We start from the raw sequence: 18,565 nt of genomic DNA on the forward strand, positions 1-18,565 counted from the left end.
TGAACTTAATTGCTAGGCCTATGTAACCTGGACTTGTCTAGAATCTTACGAATCTTACAGTGATCTCCGCAAAAACTTGAGAGACTGTGAATTTCAGCATCTACCTCTCCATTCAATTTGTTTTAATATAAACGATGAAACAAACAAAAAATCGAATTAACTGCAGACTTGATTTTGGAAGCAGACATTATGGAGAATGTAGATGATTGTTATCAATTATGAGCTAAGCTTTATCAGGGGTGTGAGTGGTCGCAAATAAAAAGATCTGAAAAAAGCTGAAGAGTGTTGAAAAAGTCTGACATAGAGAGAGCTTCGATACTTTTTGTACAGAGGAAAGCAAAAAATAAGCTGAAATAAAGCTGAAAATAAAAACAAAAAAATCTGAAATCAGCTAAAAATCTTAACTCTCACACCCCTGCTTTACACGGTGCACGAACTTGGGTTACTAAAGGGATACTGGGTTTTCATCCCGGGGGGGCCACTTACATTGACGAGTGGATACCATGCGCGACCAAAAAAAACACGTAAAAAGGATGTCTTCAGTTTTTCAAGATAGGGCACGTACGTTACGTACGTAACGTGATAAGGGTGTCAAAAACACTAAAATAATGGAAAAAGGGTATCTATTTCGTTAGGAAAGCTACGTGTTTAGGGTCAAATTTGCGGGGATGATAAAACAAAATTAAATTTTTTATAAAGGATGTCCTTTTTGCTCCAACTCTACGTGTTTAGAGTCCGATTTGCGCGACGTGTGGAAGGTAGGGCCGTTCTAAACCAAGTGATGTATAAAAGTAACCGACGACCGACGGACCCGTGACATATCGCTGTATTTGTTTAGGGGGTCATTTCAGGGAATACTTGTCAAGAGTATCGTTTTGTTTCCAATACTTGTTAAGGGTAGGGTTTCAGACGCCAATACTTGAAGGGGTGCATTTTCAGAATATGGAAAATACGTGTTTAGGGTGCTTTTCGAGACCCCATGGTCGCGCATGGTATCCACTCGTCAATGGAAGTGGCCCCCCCCCCGGGGTTTTCATATCAGTGAATATAGCCCCCCCCCTGAAAAAATATCAGTCATTATTACATAATGTACGAGGGAATGTGATGAGGAGAAAGTTTTCAAAGTGAAACTTAGGATTTTAGCACTGTATCATTGATTAAAGGTATTGTTTAACTTTGTGAGCAGCCGATTTAAAAAAATTCTCAAACCAAGATGAAACATGTGTACAAGTGCATGTATTAGAACTAATAAACCCTGAAAACAACCTTTATTGAGAATGAAAAGCTAAAACTACAAGGCAAACCCCAATTTTGTAAATAGGCGTCTTATAGACGCCTAAATAGTACACATAAGTGTATGGGATGAAATTAAGATGGTGTTTTCGGTCACTTTATATTTCAATTTTTGAAGCACTAAATAATTATTTTCGAACACAATTTTTTCTGGGCTTCATTTTTGTAACATATCACAGACACAGGTGACAAGTGTGACCTTCTAGTTACGATTTTTAAAAAGTCAAACCAATGTTAACCAATCACTTTAAGCTGTAACTCATTGGTTGGTATTCTCCAGTCCCAGGGGCCGCGGAACGGTTTTCAAAGTGCGGAGCTGAGCCAAAAGTGGGGGGGGGGGGGGCTGATCATGCAAAAAATCACAATCATAAGGTCATTTTTACGTTTTTGTACGCGGTTTTTGAAAAAGTGGGCTGAAGCCCCCCCCCCCCCCCGCGGCCCCTGAGTCCGGTTTAACTAATGTAATGGTCTAACCCATATATAAAAATATCATAATTTTATTCATTCCACTTTGAAACCTGATAGGAAAATACTCCTTTGCCCTGCACAAAATGGCATTGTAGAGAAAATGTGAAAATTTTAATCCTCAAATGTTTAGGGCACTTTGCTAAGTGTCACATGACTTATTTCATCATAAATTGGGGGGGGGGGGGGGGGTTTAAGGGACATCGGTATTTTCTAAGTCCACTAAGAGGGGCATTCAGACCTTGGGTGATTAGATTCTATATTCAAAGGAAAATGTCTTATATTTCATTGACACAACTCAACACTGCTGCTATATTAATATTGTATTGCAGGCGAGTTTTATCGATTTTTTTTTAAATCTTATTTTTTCATTCATTAATAATTGAATAAATCTTTTATTCATTCATGCGTGTTTTATTCACTTATTATACGATTTTGTTTTCATAGATTTACTCTCATACATTTGATCCACTTTGTTTTCATACACACGTCCCTCTCTCCTTCTTGAACGCCCTCAATCCACCCCACTCTCCTCGCTCTTCACCTTCACTCCCCCTCTCTTCTTGATCGCCCTCAATCCATCCCCTCCCCTCCCTCTCTTTTCTCCTCCACCCCCTTTCTCTCTCCCTCTTTCTCTCGACCCTCCTATTCTCTCCCTCTCTGACATTCTTCTATAAAATCTCGTTTCCTCAAAATCTCACACCATTCGCAATACAATTTACTTTAAATTATAATCAAACATGATCATAAATTATGAACACTTATTTATAGTGGAAAAAAGACCGAAATGTATTTTATTGAGTGTGTTAAAATGAGATGACTGCTTAAAGCAGAACTATGATAAAGAATACATTCCATATGTACAATGCCAACAAGGCCATAAACATACATATAAATCTTATTTCAGCCAAAAGTACAAATAAACAAGTCAGAGTACATCAATACGATCTGGAAAAAAAATCATCATAAGCATCACCAAAAAATACTTAACTTTTCACTTCAAATCCTTAAAAGAAAGCTACATTTTAATAATGGTAAAACCTTGAAATGCATATTTTGTTTACCTTACTGACTATTTTGTATTTTCTAAGTACTGAGCATGTTAAAAAAATCAGGAAAAAAAATGATTTTGAACAAATTCATTATTATTTCACACTTTGTTTAGTGTAAATAATGTGATAACATTTGACACAGAATAGTTAGTGACTCGGTGTGGCAAATTTCGAATGAGTGCTAAGAAACAAGAAATCCTTTATCATCAATCTTCAAAATTAATGTGAATTTGAATAATTAAGAATGGGTGATTGTATGGCAATGCTTTAGAAATGGTTGATTACTGACAAAAGTGCTTACACTGCCTCAGATTACCGGTATTCATTTAAGATTAAATGAAATTTTGATGAAAATGTGGGAGAAATCTAAAGATTGTGATGCTCCATTTTAGAGTTATGGTATCAGTGAAATTGGGGTCTCTATACGAACTAAAGAGACTGTTTTCTGGCAATATGAAGTTGCCACCATTTCAATAATTCAGAAATACTGAGCTATCCATCAACTGTTAAAATCTTGAGATCCAAGGTTTGAGCAATCCACTGAGGGTATATTACACAAATGATACATGATAAATGATACAACAGTGTCAGGAAATTCTCTTTGCATCAAAATCTAATAATCACAAAAAGAATTTACTGTTGAACACATTTTTGGTTCCCATAACAATTATTCGAAATTTATCTTTTGTCTATTATGAAGAAGTTGCATAGATTCAGTAATTAAAAAAAAACCTTATGGACATGCACCTAGGATTTCTCTTTTTTTTTTTAATATCCCAAATGTGTAACATACTTAGCCCTTGTAAATATGAAAGAAACAGGAATTCAAACAAATAGAAATTAGCTCTGTCTTATAGCCTACTCGGTGAGAATTTGAATGTCTTTAAAAGCACAAAAAGAACCATTCATGTCATACTTCTTTTCAATGGATTCTGTCCAGAGAGGAGTGTTTAATTTGATTAGTGATTCCAAACTCTGCATCGATTCATCCCCATTTATGCTGATGATTCACAAAACTCGCATACGATTTACAACAATCTAATTTCATGCAATTAATTCATTACAATCACTATGAACACATAACATGTAATAATTCACTGGACAAAGTTACAGAAGATATATGCATATTACGAGACATCTATAAAAAATGTTTTGTTCCGAATGGTACCATATTTATGCAGCATAAAACAATGTTTCTAATAAAAGGGAGTAACATCTAACAGATTTTCTCTTGATTGGGTAATCAGGGCTGAAAATAATTATATGTTAATAAATATAGTAAAATTCAACAAGCAAAATGCTGGAAATTTCATCAAAATCTGAAAACAAATTTTAAAAATATTGAATTTTAAAGTTTGGCAATATTATGTGAAAACAGTTATACCCACGCCATCTTTGCTGGTGATGTCATGTAAGTTAAAGCAATGATTATCTTTAACATTTAATCTGTGGTCAATCTAATTTTCTTTAATTCTTGGAGGACAAGATTTTGATGTATATAACAGAATAAGTGGAGATGTCATAATTATGACAACATCAGCTTGCTCATCACATATTCATGAAGAAATGGATAGAGTTGACATGTTTCACTGAAATAATGCATAACTTAACTGTTACTGACATTTTGAGTGTTTGAGTTGTCTAATTTTACTTCATCTCTTAAAATCATATTATGGAGTATATATGCTTATTGATGCTGCCGTATCTTGATCACTGGTAGTGTAAGAATCCAGACCTTTATTTCTTCTCTTTCTTTCTTCCTTTTTCATCCTCTTGCTTCTTTCCTGATTTTTTTTTCAGCGTGAAAATCCCCCCCCCCCCTCCCGTGATGCTGCCCCTGAATATAGAAGTGCAGTTTACCTGCTATTAGGTAACATTGTGAAACAAAGTCATTACACAAATGGATATGCATATATCATATCTTTGGAATATAATTTCTGTGAAATGTTGAATACTCTTTATCGCCTTCATCCCTTCAGACCACCTTTAATAATTAAGCATCACGTTTTAATGCATTTTATAAAACAAACTTATTGTGGGCTACCATATGCTCTAAAACTTCTGGAATATATTTCAAATATAACAGGAGAATAGTACTGAAAATAGGAGGGAAAAAAAGGTCTAATATTAGTACCAATAGAAATAGCTGTTGAGATTGCTTATCACACACAACACAATTATTATTTGTAAGAGAATACAAAAAATAACTCTACCTCTTTGCCATTTCTGCAAAAAATGAAAAGGGTTGAGGTCTGTCTGTCTCATAAAACATGGATGGATGCAAGTGATTTATGCTAGTGTTAAAATAAATTTGAGAATGGCACATTTCTTTTTTGGTTTGGCATTAAATATTAGCCTGTATTGTAATATATCTACGATCATGTGCTCCAAATATCTCAAATAAAAAATTAATCAATTTTTTCCACATAACTGGGAGGTGGAAATATGAAAAGCCTTGTGAATGAATTCGTCCAAGTTTAAATATCAAAGTTGCAATATATTTATGCCGTGTAATCATGTTATTTTACACTTTGCATAATCTACCACAATATATACATGTACAGTGCTTGTGGAAAAGGACATGTACACAAATATGGCACCTAAAAAAACACACTTGTGCATATACTATTTTGATGAAAATAATATTGCAGTGCTTATAAAGAGCAGAGAGCAAAGAAGTGATAAAATTGATTGTTTCTGTGCAAGGATTACATTAGAATTGCCTAAGACAATGATTCAATGAGTTGTGAAGTACATAATGCAAATGCTAACACATTATTGCTGATGAATCCACATTGTTTGTCTCATCCTAGATCAGATCAAACACCACATACATGTAACATTAATCTTGATTGGATATTTAATGATCGATCACCAACCTCTATTTTATAGAGCCCATGTTTCATGCCAATCCAGTCAGTTTATTTCATGCAGAAAATAGCGAAGTAGTAATTGAAGCCCATACATTGATTACAGGTGAGTGAAACATTTCAAAGTTATTGCTTGTCACGCTTTTGGTGCTAACTTTCTTCTATCAGCTTCTCTGCTTATTTCTAAGAAAAAAAACATCAACAAACTTTTCTTTTGGGTTAGAATCCTCTGTAAAAATTAATCTACTGAAAGATTGAAGGAGCACCACCCCCACCCCTTTTACAAGCAATCCCATCTCTTCTTCTGACCTGTGTGTGAAAACAAAATCAATTTTCTCATGAAAGACTGAAGTTTTTTTGAAGACATATGCACTTTGGTGAAGAGCCTCGTTTAGATTGGAGGCCTAAGATCTCTTAGAGTTCCTCATTCCAGTTGCCTCCCTGCGAGATCCGATGACGAAGGTTTTTCATGGTATGGTGGATCTAAAAGAACAAAGCATTATAAGAGAAACATGTTTTGATCTCATTCCACTTGAGTGATATTTGATGTATTGAATTCAGATAGAAAACATATATGAATTGAAGACATTTATCCAATAGTCATACTACTTTAACCCTATACAGTGCGTCCCACAAAAAACGAAACCGAGATTTGGCGATGATTTATCATAACTTTATCTCATATACAATAAACAAATGACCTACCATTGTAAAGATTTGAATCTCCTCTTTCATCTGAAATTATTAATAGATTATTCCTCATTTACGAATGAGTGAGCAAAAACAATTTGAAGAAAGGATACCAAAAACTCATTTGGCGGGGGTATCTGAATTTCAAAAAGAAAAACACATGCCTAAAAATTCAATATCTGCTCTTTTATTTGATACCTTAATCACAGAAAATGGTCAAGAAGTAAAAAAGTTCTGTTCCCTCAAAACAATGCTTGTAAACCCATAATTTCATTAGACAAACATGTTTTCACCGGTTTCCCACAGAAGCTATCGTAGGGTTAACAAAAGACTTAATGCATGGCTGATCGTCAACAAAACAGAGTGTCGAGAGAGTCTAAGAGCTATCCTGCAAAACCTCTTAACTTTATGAAATTATTGGAATTCAAGCCTTATTTCAAATAATCAGAACTTTCTTATTTCCTGACCATTTTCTGTAATTGAGGTATCAAATTAATGAGAAGATATTGAACTTTTTGAAAATGTGATTTTCTTTTTGAAACCCAAATACAGCCCGCCAAGTGACTTTTTGGTATCCCTTCTTCAAATTGTTTTTGCTCACTCATGTGTGAATGAGGAAGTAATTTCAGATGAAAGAGGAGATTCTAAGCTTTACAATGGTAGGTCATTTGTTTATTATATTTGTGATTAAGTTATGATAAATCATCGCTAAATCTCGGTTTCGTTTTTTGTAGGACGCACTGTATAGCTTGGGGAGGGGGGCCCTTTTTCAAATTATTGCAATATCCCTGTAACCCCCCCCCCTGTTATTAAGTATATGACTGCCAACTATGCCTGCATGTATGGTTCTGGGAAGCAGAAGCATATCATCATATTACACATTATAGAAAGCATCAACATCAAAACTGTTAGAAATCAGTATCAATGGAAAAAAATTCTGCTATTCTAAAACCTATGTTCTATCCATTTAAATATAAATCCATATTTCATTCCAAATTACACCAAATTTTCTTGTTCATATTTGCCAGGTAATTTTCAATTTTCAATTCACTATTTCCACTAGAACTGAATTTTTGGGGTATAAAGTCAATATTCTTGTGGATACTGCACTACAAGTCGTGGTCAGGGAAGGAAGCCTGTAAGCTACAGTGATTTTTTTTACTCTTCCCTTTCCCAAGCCATGTGCTCATGCATTGTAATAATGTAAATATAATCTATTCATTTTATCTTTGCCTATTCTTTTGTAAATTGCTTTTGTTCAAGTGCTAAATGAAATAATACTAGTATAAAATGGCTTGCAATGTTTACTCATGTAATCACGTCACGGCGCACTATCACGTTTTGAATGCTCTCATAATTTAAACCCGTCCTCTTATCTCCTAAGTGTAGGGTCTACACTTTGTTATTTTTCACACCTGTAAATCACGAAATGTCAGTTTTGCATTTACATGACATGAGTCTTTATGCACTTTACGGTTTACCCAACAGTTTTTTCAAGATTTTTAAAAATTGCAAGCGCATGATAGTAAGACTAATCGTGATGTCATACACCAAAATGCACCTGCACAAAGATCGCAATGTATGTGTGCAACAAAACATGCAAGTCCGAAAGTCTCACACTTTAAATAAACTTTCTTGTATTCATTTCTATTTCGCACAGTGGTAACCTAGCTATGAAGCAATTTAAACTCCAATTGTAACCTGCCATTTGGGTTTCGGTAAATTTTTGCATTTTCGTAAAATGAGAGAAATTGTGGCGGTGTTCAATGGAACCTCTGTGGTTTCATATTCGATTCACAAAAGAATCCGTGCCCGGCGGTCAGACCTCCACGGTGTGAGGGTGTTAGTCTGTTCTCAATGACAAATTACATATATTTCATTAACATAACCTGATGATTTGTATTTTTTTCTTGTAGCATTTCACCAAACTGTTGGGTCATATAACCCAACACTTTGTGAATTAAGGGGATGTTTTTTTAACGAATATACACAAAAACGTGATAGCACGCCAGGACGTGATTAAACGTTGCAAGCCTAATATAATGAGTGAACATACATCAATACCCATCTCCTTAGCTCTGTCATAGAGGCTCTTCTGTTCATTGGTCTTCAGCTTATCAACAGGTTTCTTAAAGTCTGATCTGTGTTTAATTTCAGCACTCAACGAGGCTCGATGGGCTTTATCGTGGTCTTCAATCTTCTCCTCAAATTCTTTCAACTCCATCTAAAATGAACAAAGCATAAACCTAAATTTAAAAATGGATAATGCTTTTTATATTTGGTCTACGATTGTCGGGTGTCTGTAGGGTGACCACATTCTCTTAATCGTATGACCACCTTTGGGTTAAATACGATGATCGTACGATTTTCGTAAGGATTCGCGATTATCGGGTCTTCGATTCTGTTTGGCCCGGAGTCATTAAAAAAATTAAAGTGGAAGCCCTTATAGGGCATTTTGAGATCAGCGAAGGGACAATGTACAATGTATTCATTGGTGGTGTACATCAGTGCAGAGCTGCCAAGTTGTATTTTGCATTTTCAGTATTCTTATCCCCCAAAATCAGTATTTTACCGTGTGAGATAAATATGCAGACCTGCCAACCTCTGGGAATGAAAAACTGTATTCTGTGATTAAAAAACTGTATTTTTCCCCAAAAAAGTGTATTTCATAATAAAATGCTTGGCGCACTCACTCATCGCGGCGCTCAAGCTGCATGCAAGCTAAAATGCGCACTGCTCTTGCAGATGAACAAAACAACATTAAAACATGTGCTAATCTTCACCCTGGTTTTAACAAAATGATTGAAAAAAAAAAATAAGTTACCTGAAATTACATTGATCTAATAACCATATTTGTGTACGTTTTATGAAATAGAGATATATAGAGATTATTTTTCTCAATAAATTACGATTAAGTAAAAAAATAAAAATAAAAAATAATTTTTTACAAAAAACATATTTTTCAAAGAAAAAACGTACTGCCGTATTTTGGTTGCAAAAACGTACTAATACGGCTAAAATGTACTGGTTGGCAGGTCTATCAGTGCAATGATATGACATGATCTCTTTACAGCATATATTGATATGATTTTAGCCCTCCATAATGCAAAGTACAAGTGAAAAAAAAAATTGTGGCCCGTACCCACCTACGCTGCCACACAAAAATTGTAGACTAATCCATGGTATGACGTTCAGTTTGGTCCTTGAACCTTTGTATCATGTATCTATGTTTTAAACTGAATAAATGAATACATGAATAATAAGATGACCATGGCAAAGGTATACAAGGAATTAATAATAGTCATTTAGTAACTGCTCTCCCACAAACTATGCATAACATAATATATTAAAGCATTCCACTCTAAACATGCCAAGCACCCGGCAAGAAAACAAAAAGTCCCATAAAAGAAGAAAAAAAGATATAAAGATATTTGGTACTTCACAATCTATGCATAGCAATGGAATAAATGTAAATGCATTAATTCTGACTCTGTTTACTAACAGAAATATGATCTGTTTATTGTTTGTTTATTCTCTACCAACGGAAAGTATCAGGGTTTTTCAAGGTGATTTTGAAAGATATTTGTTTGAATCTTACCATAATAGCCTCCAGATCTTCGGTGGAGAAGTCTTGTTTCTTTGCTTCCTGCCACAGAGTAATGACACGCCTCTCTGTGAATGGGCCTCTCTCTTCCTCAGGCATTGTCTTCACCGAGATCTTCTCAAACTCCTTGGCAATCTCTCGATGCTGTAGCTTCAACTCCATCTCTTTGATCCGCAGCTGACGGACCTCCTCCGGATTCTTGTTCCCAAACCGGTCTGCAGAGTTAGCCCTGGTACCATCTGAAAAATCAATCAGGTGTCACTTCAGCTTCAAATGAAAATTGAATATCAAAAGTAAGTGTGGTATATATTAAAATATATTTAATAACATCAGTTGAATACTTCACCACAGAAGGGAAATAGAACATGATCTTTGGGGTGTGAAGAACTCGTTTGAGGTCGCCATGATCAGTTATCAAAGTGACCAGCCAGACCCAAACCAACAATAAGTCACAAGAGATTGTTCTCTGCGAGAGTGATCACGAATTTCCTAGAAAGCTAGTGAACACTTTTTGCGAGAGTGATCACGAATTTCCTTGTTGACCATAGTAGATTGCGAGACAAATGAATACCCTCTAGCGATTATTTCAGTCCGCAATAATGAACCTATTTAGTCTTAACAAAAAAGTAATTTGGTCTTTGCAAATAAATAAATACCTGAGCTGAAAACAGATATCTAAAAGAATATTGACGTATAATAGTAAGTAATAAAAGAAGTTATGAACTGACATGCTGTATGAAATGAGGGAGGGGCATGGTGGGGGTTGTCCATGTACCCGGGGTAATGTGCTACAAAGCGCTTTGAGCCGTTATGGGAAAAGCATTAAATGAAAACTTGCTTATTATTATTTGTTCTCACACTTTTTTCTTCACATTATCATTGACTTTCACATATCACTGATGGGAAGGTGGACCGACATGTTTCTCTGAGATAAATTCAGCACGGCCGTACGCAAATAGGGGCAGAAATATTAATATCTTGTTCATGTTTGAAAATTTCCCCGAAATTCCAAGTGAGGTGCACACCAGACAATTCAATCTGAGTTGAAAATAGGTTTCTGCTTGGTTGCATTGTTCCCTCGCTTGCATGTTCTATCATTCAATATTCAACATCCCGCTTAAAACCTGTGTATGTTTCAACAAAGGTGGAACTCAAATCGTTTTTAAATCCGAGAGTGGGCCTCGACTTTAAATAGATTGAGAAGCACTGGTTTAGAACAGCTTGAAGAGGTACCGTATGGGCACTAGTATTCAACCCGGCATAATTCAATCCATTTGAAGAAATTCCCCCAAATATTTATAAATAGGGAATTTATCTTAATTTCATACCTTTGTTATTTCCAGGGTAATCTGTTGTCGGTATTTTCTTTATCAATCTGTCGACTGTATGCGCGGAGGATCGAATTATGCGGCGATGACCTTTTGCACTGAATTGCACTAGTATTCGAACTTGTGATGATAGATAGCGAATCTCAAAATGGTTTAGATTGCTCAACTAGATCTATGTCAGTCTCTGGCTTTGACTAATTCCCTGTTTGGTCTCATCTCAAATGGTCTAGTCCATATTCGGATGGGACAAGGGCAGATTGAGAGACAGGGCCATCTTTCGTCGCTAGGTTGAATACTAGTGCAAAAAGCCATCGCCACATTATTCCATCGCACGCGCGTAGTCGCCAGATTGAAGAAAACAATACTGGCAACCCTGAATTTCCTCTTGGAAATGAGAAAGGTTTGAAATTAAGGTAGATTCCCTATTTCTATATATTTGAGGAATTTCTTCTCAAATCCCCTTTATTTACTATCTATTGTCCACGGCGGACTGCATTTGCATGATGAGTCAGAAAGAGGATCGAGGGTATTTTAATTCCAGTTCATCGTGACTTGGCCATGAACCAGAATAGCCTGGTGGTTAAGTCGCTGCCCGGCAAGCAGTAGATGACAGGTTCGAATCCCACTGGTTTCAATTTTTTCTGACTTATGATTTTCATTACAGATCGAGCATGCGATCTTAAACACATAGTAGTAACGCCAAAAACTTGTTTACAAATTCTCCAAACGTGTTGACTGAATACTAGTGCATGTACGGTACCGAGTAAAATAAGATCCATGTTCTTTCTTTCTGAACTTCCATACCTTCTCCATGAATTTCTGTCATTAACTTGTCAAACGACTTCTGTTTTTCTTCATGTTTGGACAGTTCTTCCTTCAGCTCCTCAAGTTCTTCCTTGGTGAATTGGTTACCTGGCAAAAATTGATATAAAAAGTTAAATGCTATGTACATGTGCTAGCAATGATCATAATTTTACCCATTCCTTAAATTTTGATGCCACGTACAGTCCGAACCTCATTTGTGATTGCATGCAACCCCTCGAATAACAACAAACTGCAACATGTACATCTAATACTCTTTCCTCTTAAAATTTGGAGCACCTTTTGATAAATGTCTTTGTATGGTTCTTGGAATTTTTTAGGCATACTGAATTATAGAAAAATGGACTGCTGTTGCACATTAATTTTTGAAATTACAATGTTTTCTCACCAGCACATTAAGTTCGTCACTTCCATCATTCATCCAATAATTAGCATCCTTACCAACATCAGTATCATCAACACTACCTGTACCATCAGCACCACTAGCACCACTTGTACACTTAGTAACCCCAATACCATCACAACTACCATAACCACCACCAACAAACACAGTACACTTCACAACACTAACACTGCGCTGTACTCAACACCCCTTCTCTCAACATCATGACAGTCAATTATTTCAGTTCCATCATCATCATCATCAGCTAATATCAATACCATCAATATCAGGAACCATGGCTTTATATTATCACTTCTAGCATTTAAGATTGACAACCACTGACAAACTCATCAATACGGTATTAACACTTTCAACACAGCTAACATACCACAGTAATCGTTCACAGTACTAGTATCACCATCCATCATCAGAAACATACATTTACACTTTCCTTGCTATTGTTTATGATTAAAAAAAACATTTAGCAAAACAAAAATCAACTTCCTTCAGCATTGCCCACCACTTCCCTTAATTCATAATCTGCACCCATATAATTTACTAATCACAAAATCACCATCATGGTCCTTAGCATCACCAGTCACCATCATCAACTCAATGTCACACTCACCAATACTGGTACTCTCATAACCATTACAAACTGCACCATGGTCATCAGGACCACTAGTCATCCCTCCACCTGTATTAACCTCAGTGCCAATGATACTGCCATCAGCACTACTATAGTCACCCCTCAGTGCCACCTATACATTCCTCAGTACTAGTACCATCACCAGCTACATTGACAATCTCAATTACCACCAACATCACCATCAAAACCACCATCAACTGACTATCACTTCCTCATCATCAATGGTACAGGTATACCCTGATACAGTTCTTGAAATCTGATGATAATCTTACTTTTCTGTGCCTTGAGCCAGAGTTGGGCAACCTTGCGGTCTTCAAATGGGGTGTCATTGTCAAACTTCATCCTCCTATCACGGCCTGCTGTACCATCCATACCGTACTTTTGCATGACATCTGGACAGTAAATAAAGGTGGTAACTTCATAATTCACTTTAACTATGGACTGAATTCTATTGCCAAGTGAGGCTGCATTCGGATTGAGCTAGATCAATGTTTTGCTACAAATGTGCACAGCCTAGCAGCCAGTGAGATCAAGCCAAGGTTAGGGATGCACCATTAGATACCAAGGGGGGGGGGGGGCGGAAGTTTAGGTTGATGCAAAAAATAATTTCCTTCCTTCTTTGAGCAAGTTTTTTTTCCCCTTTCAGATGATTTGTCAGTGGGCAAAGTTCTTTTTTTTTTTAAATTTCCAGCCCCCCCCCCGGATATCTAAAGGTGCGACCCTTAATCATGCATGAACCTGTAGTCTTTTCTGTCAAAACTCCCGCAGCTGCCCCCACCATGAGAGGTGGTGGGTTGAATGTTTTGGTCTCAGGACCCCTAACTCTTCATCTCCATTGTCTCTCAGGACTACATGAAGACCAAGATATTTTGTCTCTCGTCTGTTTGTTTTCAATTATGATCTCACTACACAAAGACAGAAAACATTGTTTTTGGCTAATAGGCGAGCATTTTGTGTTGCCCAGTAGCAGAATACACTATTGTCTGTCTGTGTAGGAGAGAGATCGCAAGTGAGACAAACTGAACAGAGATAGAATTCAAGACATCAAGTGGATCTCACTACCATGATCAGCAGGTGTTTCGTGAAAGTTGTCAGTAATAGCAAGTTGTAAAAATCCGCTGGTTACCACAGAAACAGTCGGTCTTGATGAGTTTACTATCATTTTCATTAATACTATTTAACATAATTAAAAACCTTTAGTCTAAGGAAAGAAACAAAAATTCATGAAAGATTTTTAATCATCAAAGTGACCTTTACATAGAAGTTTTTTGCTCCTACATTTAACTTGGTAGTTTCTTACCCCTAAGCTGTTTCTGTATTGCCATATCTGGTCCTTCTGGACCTCCTCTATTAATTCTATTATCTTGATTCTTGACAGAGCCTTCTTTCTTTAGTTTATGGTACATTCCGTCAATACGTAGCAACTCCCGATGAAGATCCTTCATTTTGTTCTGTGCAAGATTCATCTATTAGTGGAGAAAGAGAGAGCGATAGAAGGGTAGAAAGGAGTCAAACTCTTTAAGTCATTCAAGAATTTAACATCACGAACCGCAGAACTTAGGCGGGGGGCTTCAGCCCTTTTCTAAAACCTTGGTCATGTGACCTGAAACTCACACAAGATGTTCAGGGAAACATGGTTGCTCTTATGTACAAGTTTCATGAACTAGATCCATAAACTTTTGATGACAATTCCTCAAATAACCCCAACATGGCCAAAGTTTGTTGACCGTAAGTGACCTTTGACCTTAATCATGTGACCTGAAACTCAGGCAGGATCTTCAGTGATACACTTTTACCCTTATGTCTAAGTTTTATGAACTAGGTCCATATACTTTCTAAGTTATGATGACATTTAAAAAATCAAACATTGGTTATTGCGATATGCGTGGTGTCGTCTTGGTGAAATACAAAGAGATCAAGATGGCCACGTAAATACGATGGCAAGTTATCCCCGTCTTTCCATAATATTTTTCTCGTTTTTTTAATGAATTCTTGTTTAAAAATGAAATCGATAGTGTAGATATGTTAGAAATGAAGTTGTATCCCATACATGATGGGCTACATCTTTTAGAAGTAGAAATCTCGGAGGCGAAAGTTTCTGGTTTGTGGCCATACACGTACATGAATGGGAAGGAATCCCTGGCTCCGTGGAGAGAAGCATACGTTGTCGTTAGTAAATGATTTTTACTCTCTAGGAGCCTCCTGGCTAGTTAAGAATATCTTTACCCGTCTGCAATCATGATGTAATTTGTCATGCATGCACGAAAATAATTGTTTTTCGTGGAGGGGTATAAAAAATGCGGCGCGGCAAGTGCGATGCAATTGCAAAGAAGAAACCGTTGGTAAATATAGAATAATTTTATCATGTTTATACTTTTCATATTTTGAATATTTAGCAAGTGTGAATTTTTCCTGATTGTATATCCTCGTCATTTTTTTGAAGGACAAGTCCGCCCCAACAAAAAGTTTATTTGAATAAAAAGAGAAAAATCCAACAAGCATAACACTGAAAATTTCATCAAAATCGGATGTAAAATAAGAAAGTTAGGACATTTTAAAGTTTCACTTAATTTCACAAAACAGTTATATGCACAGCCTGGCTGGTATGCAAATGAGGAAACTATGACGTCATCCACTCACTATTTCTTTTGTATTTTATTATATGAAATATGAAAAATTCTAATTTTCTCCTCATTGTCAAGTGATACGATTAATTCTTCCCTGAACATGTGGAATTAGCATTGTTTATTACTATATGGTTCAGTCAAGTTGGTCCTTATTGTCAAATCTATAAAAAATGAAATATTGTATAATTCAAACAATGAAAAACAAAAGAAATAGTGAGTGACGGACATCATTGACTGAGTCTGAGTCACCTAGTTGTGCATATCACTTATCAGTTTATCACTGTTTTGTGAAAAATAAGTGAAACTTTAAAATGTCATAACTTTCTTATTTTACATCAGATTTTGATGAAATTTTCAGCACTATGCTAGTTTGATTTTTCTCTATTAATTCAATTCAGCATTTTCCTGGGGTGGACTTGACCTTTAAAAGCACTGAAAAAAAAAGGTGTCCGGTAATAATAAATTATACCGGTACCCCGGGGGGGCCACTTCCATTCACGAGTGGATACCATGCGCGACCATGGGGTCTCGAAAAGCACCCTAAACACGTAATTTCCATATTCTGAAAATGCACCCCTTAACAAGTATTGGCGCGTGAAACCCTACCCTTAACAAGTATTGGAAACAAAACGATATTCTTGGCAAATATTCCCTGAAATGAACCCCTAAACAAGTACAGGAATGTTTTATTGTTATGGGTCCTTCGGTCTTCGGCTTTACCTTATTTGGTTTAGTACGACCCCACTTTCTACACCTCGCGCAAATCGGACTCTAAACACGAAGTGTTGGGGCAAAATGGACATCCTTTATAAAACATTTTAATTTTGTTTTATCATTCCCGCAAATTCAACCCTAAACACGTAATTTTCCTAGCGAAATAGACACCCTTTTTTCATTATTTTTGTGTTTTTGACACCCTTATCACGTTACGTACGTAATGTGCCCTATCGTGAAAAGGACATCCTTTTTACGTGTTTTTTTGGTCGCGCATGGTATCCACTCGTCAATGTAAGTGGCCCCCCCGGGACCGGTACTAATTAAATAAAGGATAGAGATTTCAGTAGTACCGGTATGGCAGTGTGTCCAAACTTCGCGGACGGTCATTATTTAAAAAACTAGCCAATATCCTTAAAATCTGACATCATCAACGTGAAAAGCGACCTAAAAGTACCCTATAGTGAAAATTTCTTTAGGACGAGTTCAGTATTCATGAAAATATTGGCAAAAGATCGGCAAATTTGCCACCGCTAGCGCCCGTTTTGAAGAAATCAACAAGCATCACGATATCACCATTTTGCAAGCAGAAATCATAAAAAATGTGAGTTAAATGTGGTGCTAACCGATTCCATAGCATTTTGCCATCAATCTGATATAAATATTTCACTTTTTTAGCTTGATTTTTTGTTTAAATCTCCACAAAAGCTTTGGTGCGCGAAGTTAGGTCACACTTTTTCTGAACGGTTTTCCAGCACAGCCCGCATTCGCCGATCGGAATAGAATTTTGAATTTGAGATCGCGATACCGGCGAAACCCCTTGACCTACTTTACATTTTCGTCCATGATTTTATAGTTTACGATCTTGCCGTCAATGTGGTAACTATTTCTTGAATTGGTTTTGTATAAATTATGAATATTTTGTGAACAAAAATAAGCCTGATGAATATTTTTGAAAAGTGCGCGAAGTTTGGACACCCCATCATACTACGTCTACATGTACTCATTTGCATTTGTAGGTCGGGGCGCGGGCCTCAGAGGTCTATATTTTTTTTAAGATTATGAAATCCTTCCCAAAAACTACGTACAATACAAATAAAACAATAAATCAAACACGCAGAACATCACAGGCAACATAGCACAGAAACAGGGAATCGAAGGGGGCGTGTATCGTGCGGGGGCTTGCGGCCGCGGCCAATGAACAACTTACACGATCGGCCTTCTGCCAAACTTGAATGACTTGTCGAGATCTAAATTCTCTCCCCATCATTGAAGACTTGTCAATGTCATCAAGATCCAATTTGTCCACACGATTCGCATTCCGACCGTATTTCTCTGCTTTCACAATATTGGCAATGGCAAACACCATTACAAAGTGAGAAAATGCGAGTTTCCGAGCCATTTTAGTTGTAAGAATTTGCAATACTCTCGTCGTCGCGTCGGATGTTACGTATGGTAGCTTCTAGTGTCCAAATATTACAGGGGAAGTTTACCGGTACGGTCACAAACTAGGCTAGCGCCTGACGAAAAGATTGTATAGGCGGATCCAAGGGCGCAAGGCCCCCCCCCCCCCCCCAGCCCCTCTTGGCAGCGCAAAAAAGGGAAAAGGAGGGAAAGAAAGAAGGAATAAGAAGGGAAAGGGGCTAGAGAGGATTAAAAAAATAGAAGAAAACTAAGAGGAGGAAGACGAGTGAATTGGAAAATAAAAACCAAAAAAATACCTTTTCAATTAATTCAGTTGATGAGACTCATTCCTTGCTCAATTGGCTGTATCCAGTTTTGAAGTCGATATACAAAAAAGATTCCAGCTCGGACGTAGAGCTTTCATTATTTTTGTCTGATTTAAAAAAGTGCTCAGTAAAAATGTATCGTTTTGGTCTGAATAATTTTTTTCAGCTACCTTCTCTGGCTCCTGCTTTAATTAAAAAATGTATCCCTTTTCCGGTCTGATTGTCAAAACATATCAGCTAGCACTGTGTGCTCGCATTGAGATATGCATACTTTGATGAATTTTAACAAACTTCTTTTCATGACAATTTGGGCTTGTGCTTTGCACTGGCTCGTGTAGT

The 18,565-nt window shown here is 36.6% G+C and overlaps 1 protein-coding gene across 2 annotated transcripts; it reads right to left on the reverse strand.

Moving 5' to 3' along the window:
* Positions 1-2,519: 2,519 nt before the first annotated feature.
* LOC129281325 (alpha-2-macroglobulin receptor-associated protein-like) lies at positions 2,520-17,994 on the reverse strand. 2 transcript variants are annotated; one of them, XR_010296458.1, is made up of 8 exons: positions 17,707-17,994; positions 14,456-14,621; positions 13,428-13,547; positions 12,107-12,214; positions 9,969-10,213; positions 8,427-8,594; positions 4,686-6,163; positions 2,520-4,203 (listed from the first exon to the last, which is right to left on the reverse strand). XR_010296458.1 is itself a non-coding variant. In XM_064113051.1 (7 exons), the coding sequence occupies exons 1-7, from the start codon at positions 17,896-17,898 to the stop codon at positions 6,095-6,097; spliced, it is 1,068 nt and encodes a 355-aa protein (XP_063969121.1). In that variant the 5' UTR covers positions 17,899-17,976; the 3' UTR covers positions 2,520-6,094. The 2 variants fall into 2 exon arrangements, 1 of the variants encoding a protein (XP_063969121.1); XM_064113051.1 differs by having other exon boundaries at positions 2,520-6,163; positions 17,707-17,976.
* Between the last annotated feature and the right edge of the window lie 571 nt (positions 17,995-18,565).

This window comes from Lytechinus pictus, chromosome 18 (assembly GCF_037042905.1).
Source record: "Lytechinus pictus isolate F3 Inbred chromosome 18, Lp3.0, whole genome shotgun sequence".
Classification (NCBI taxonomy): domain Eukaryota; kingdom Metazoa; phylum Echinodermata; class Echinoidea; order Temnopleuroida; family Toxopneustidae; genus Lytechinus; species Lytechinus pictus.

Bases quoted from the DNA above. Each gene is read 5' to 3' on its own strand.
- LOC129281325 (XM_064113051.1), bottom strand. From the start codon at position 17,898: ATGGCTCGGAAACTCGCATTTTCTCACTTTGTAATGGTGTTTGCCATT. The intron at 14,622-17,706 runs GTAAGTTGTTCA...CTCCACTAATAG, and splicing joins TTTGGCAGAAGGCCGATCGT to ATGAATCTTGCACAGAACAA. The intron at 12,215-13,427 runs GTAAGATTATCA...AATTTTTGCCAG, and splicing joins CTGGCTCAAGGCACAGAAAA to GTAACCAATTCACCAAGGAA.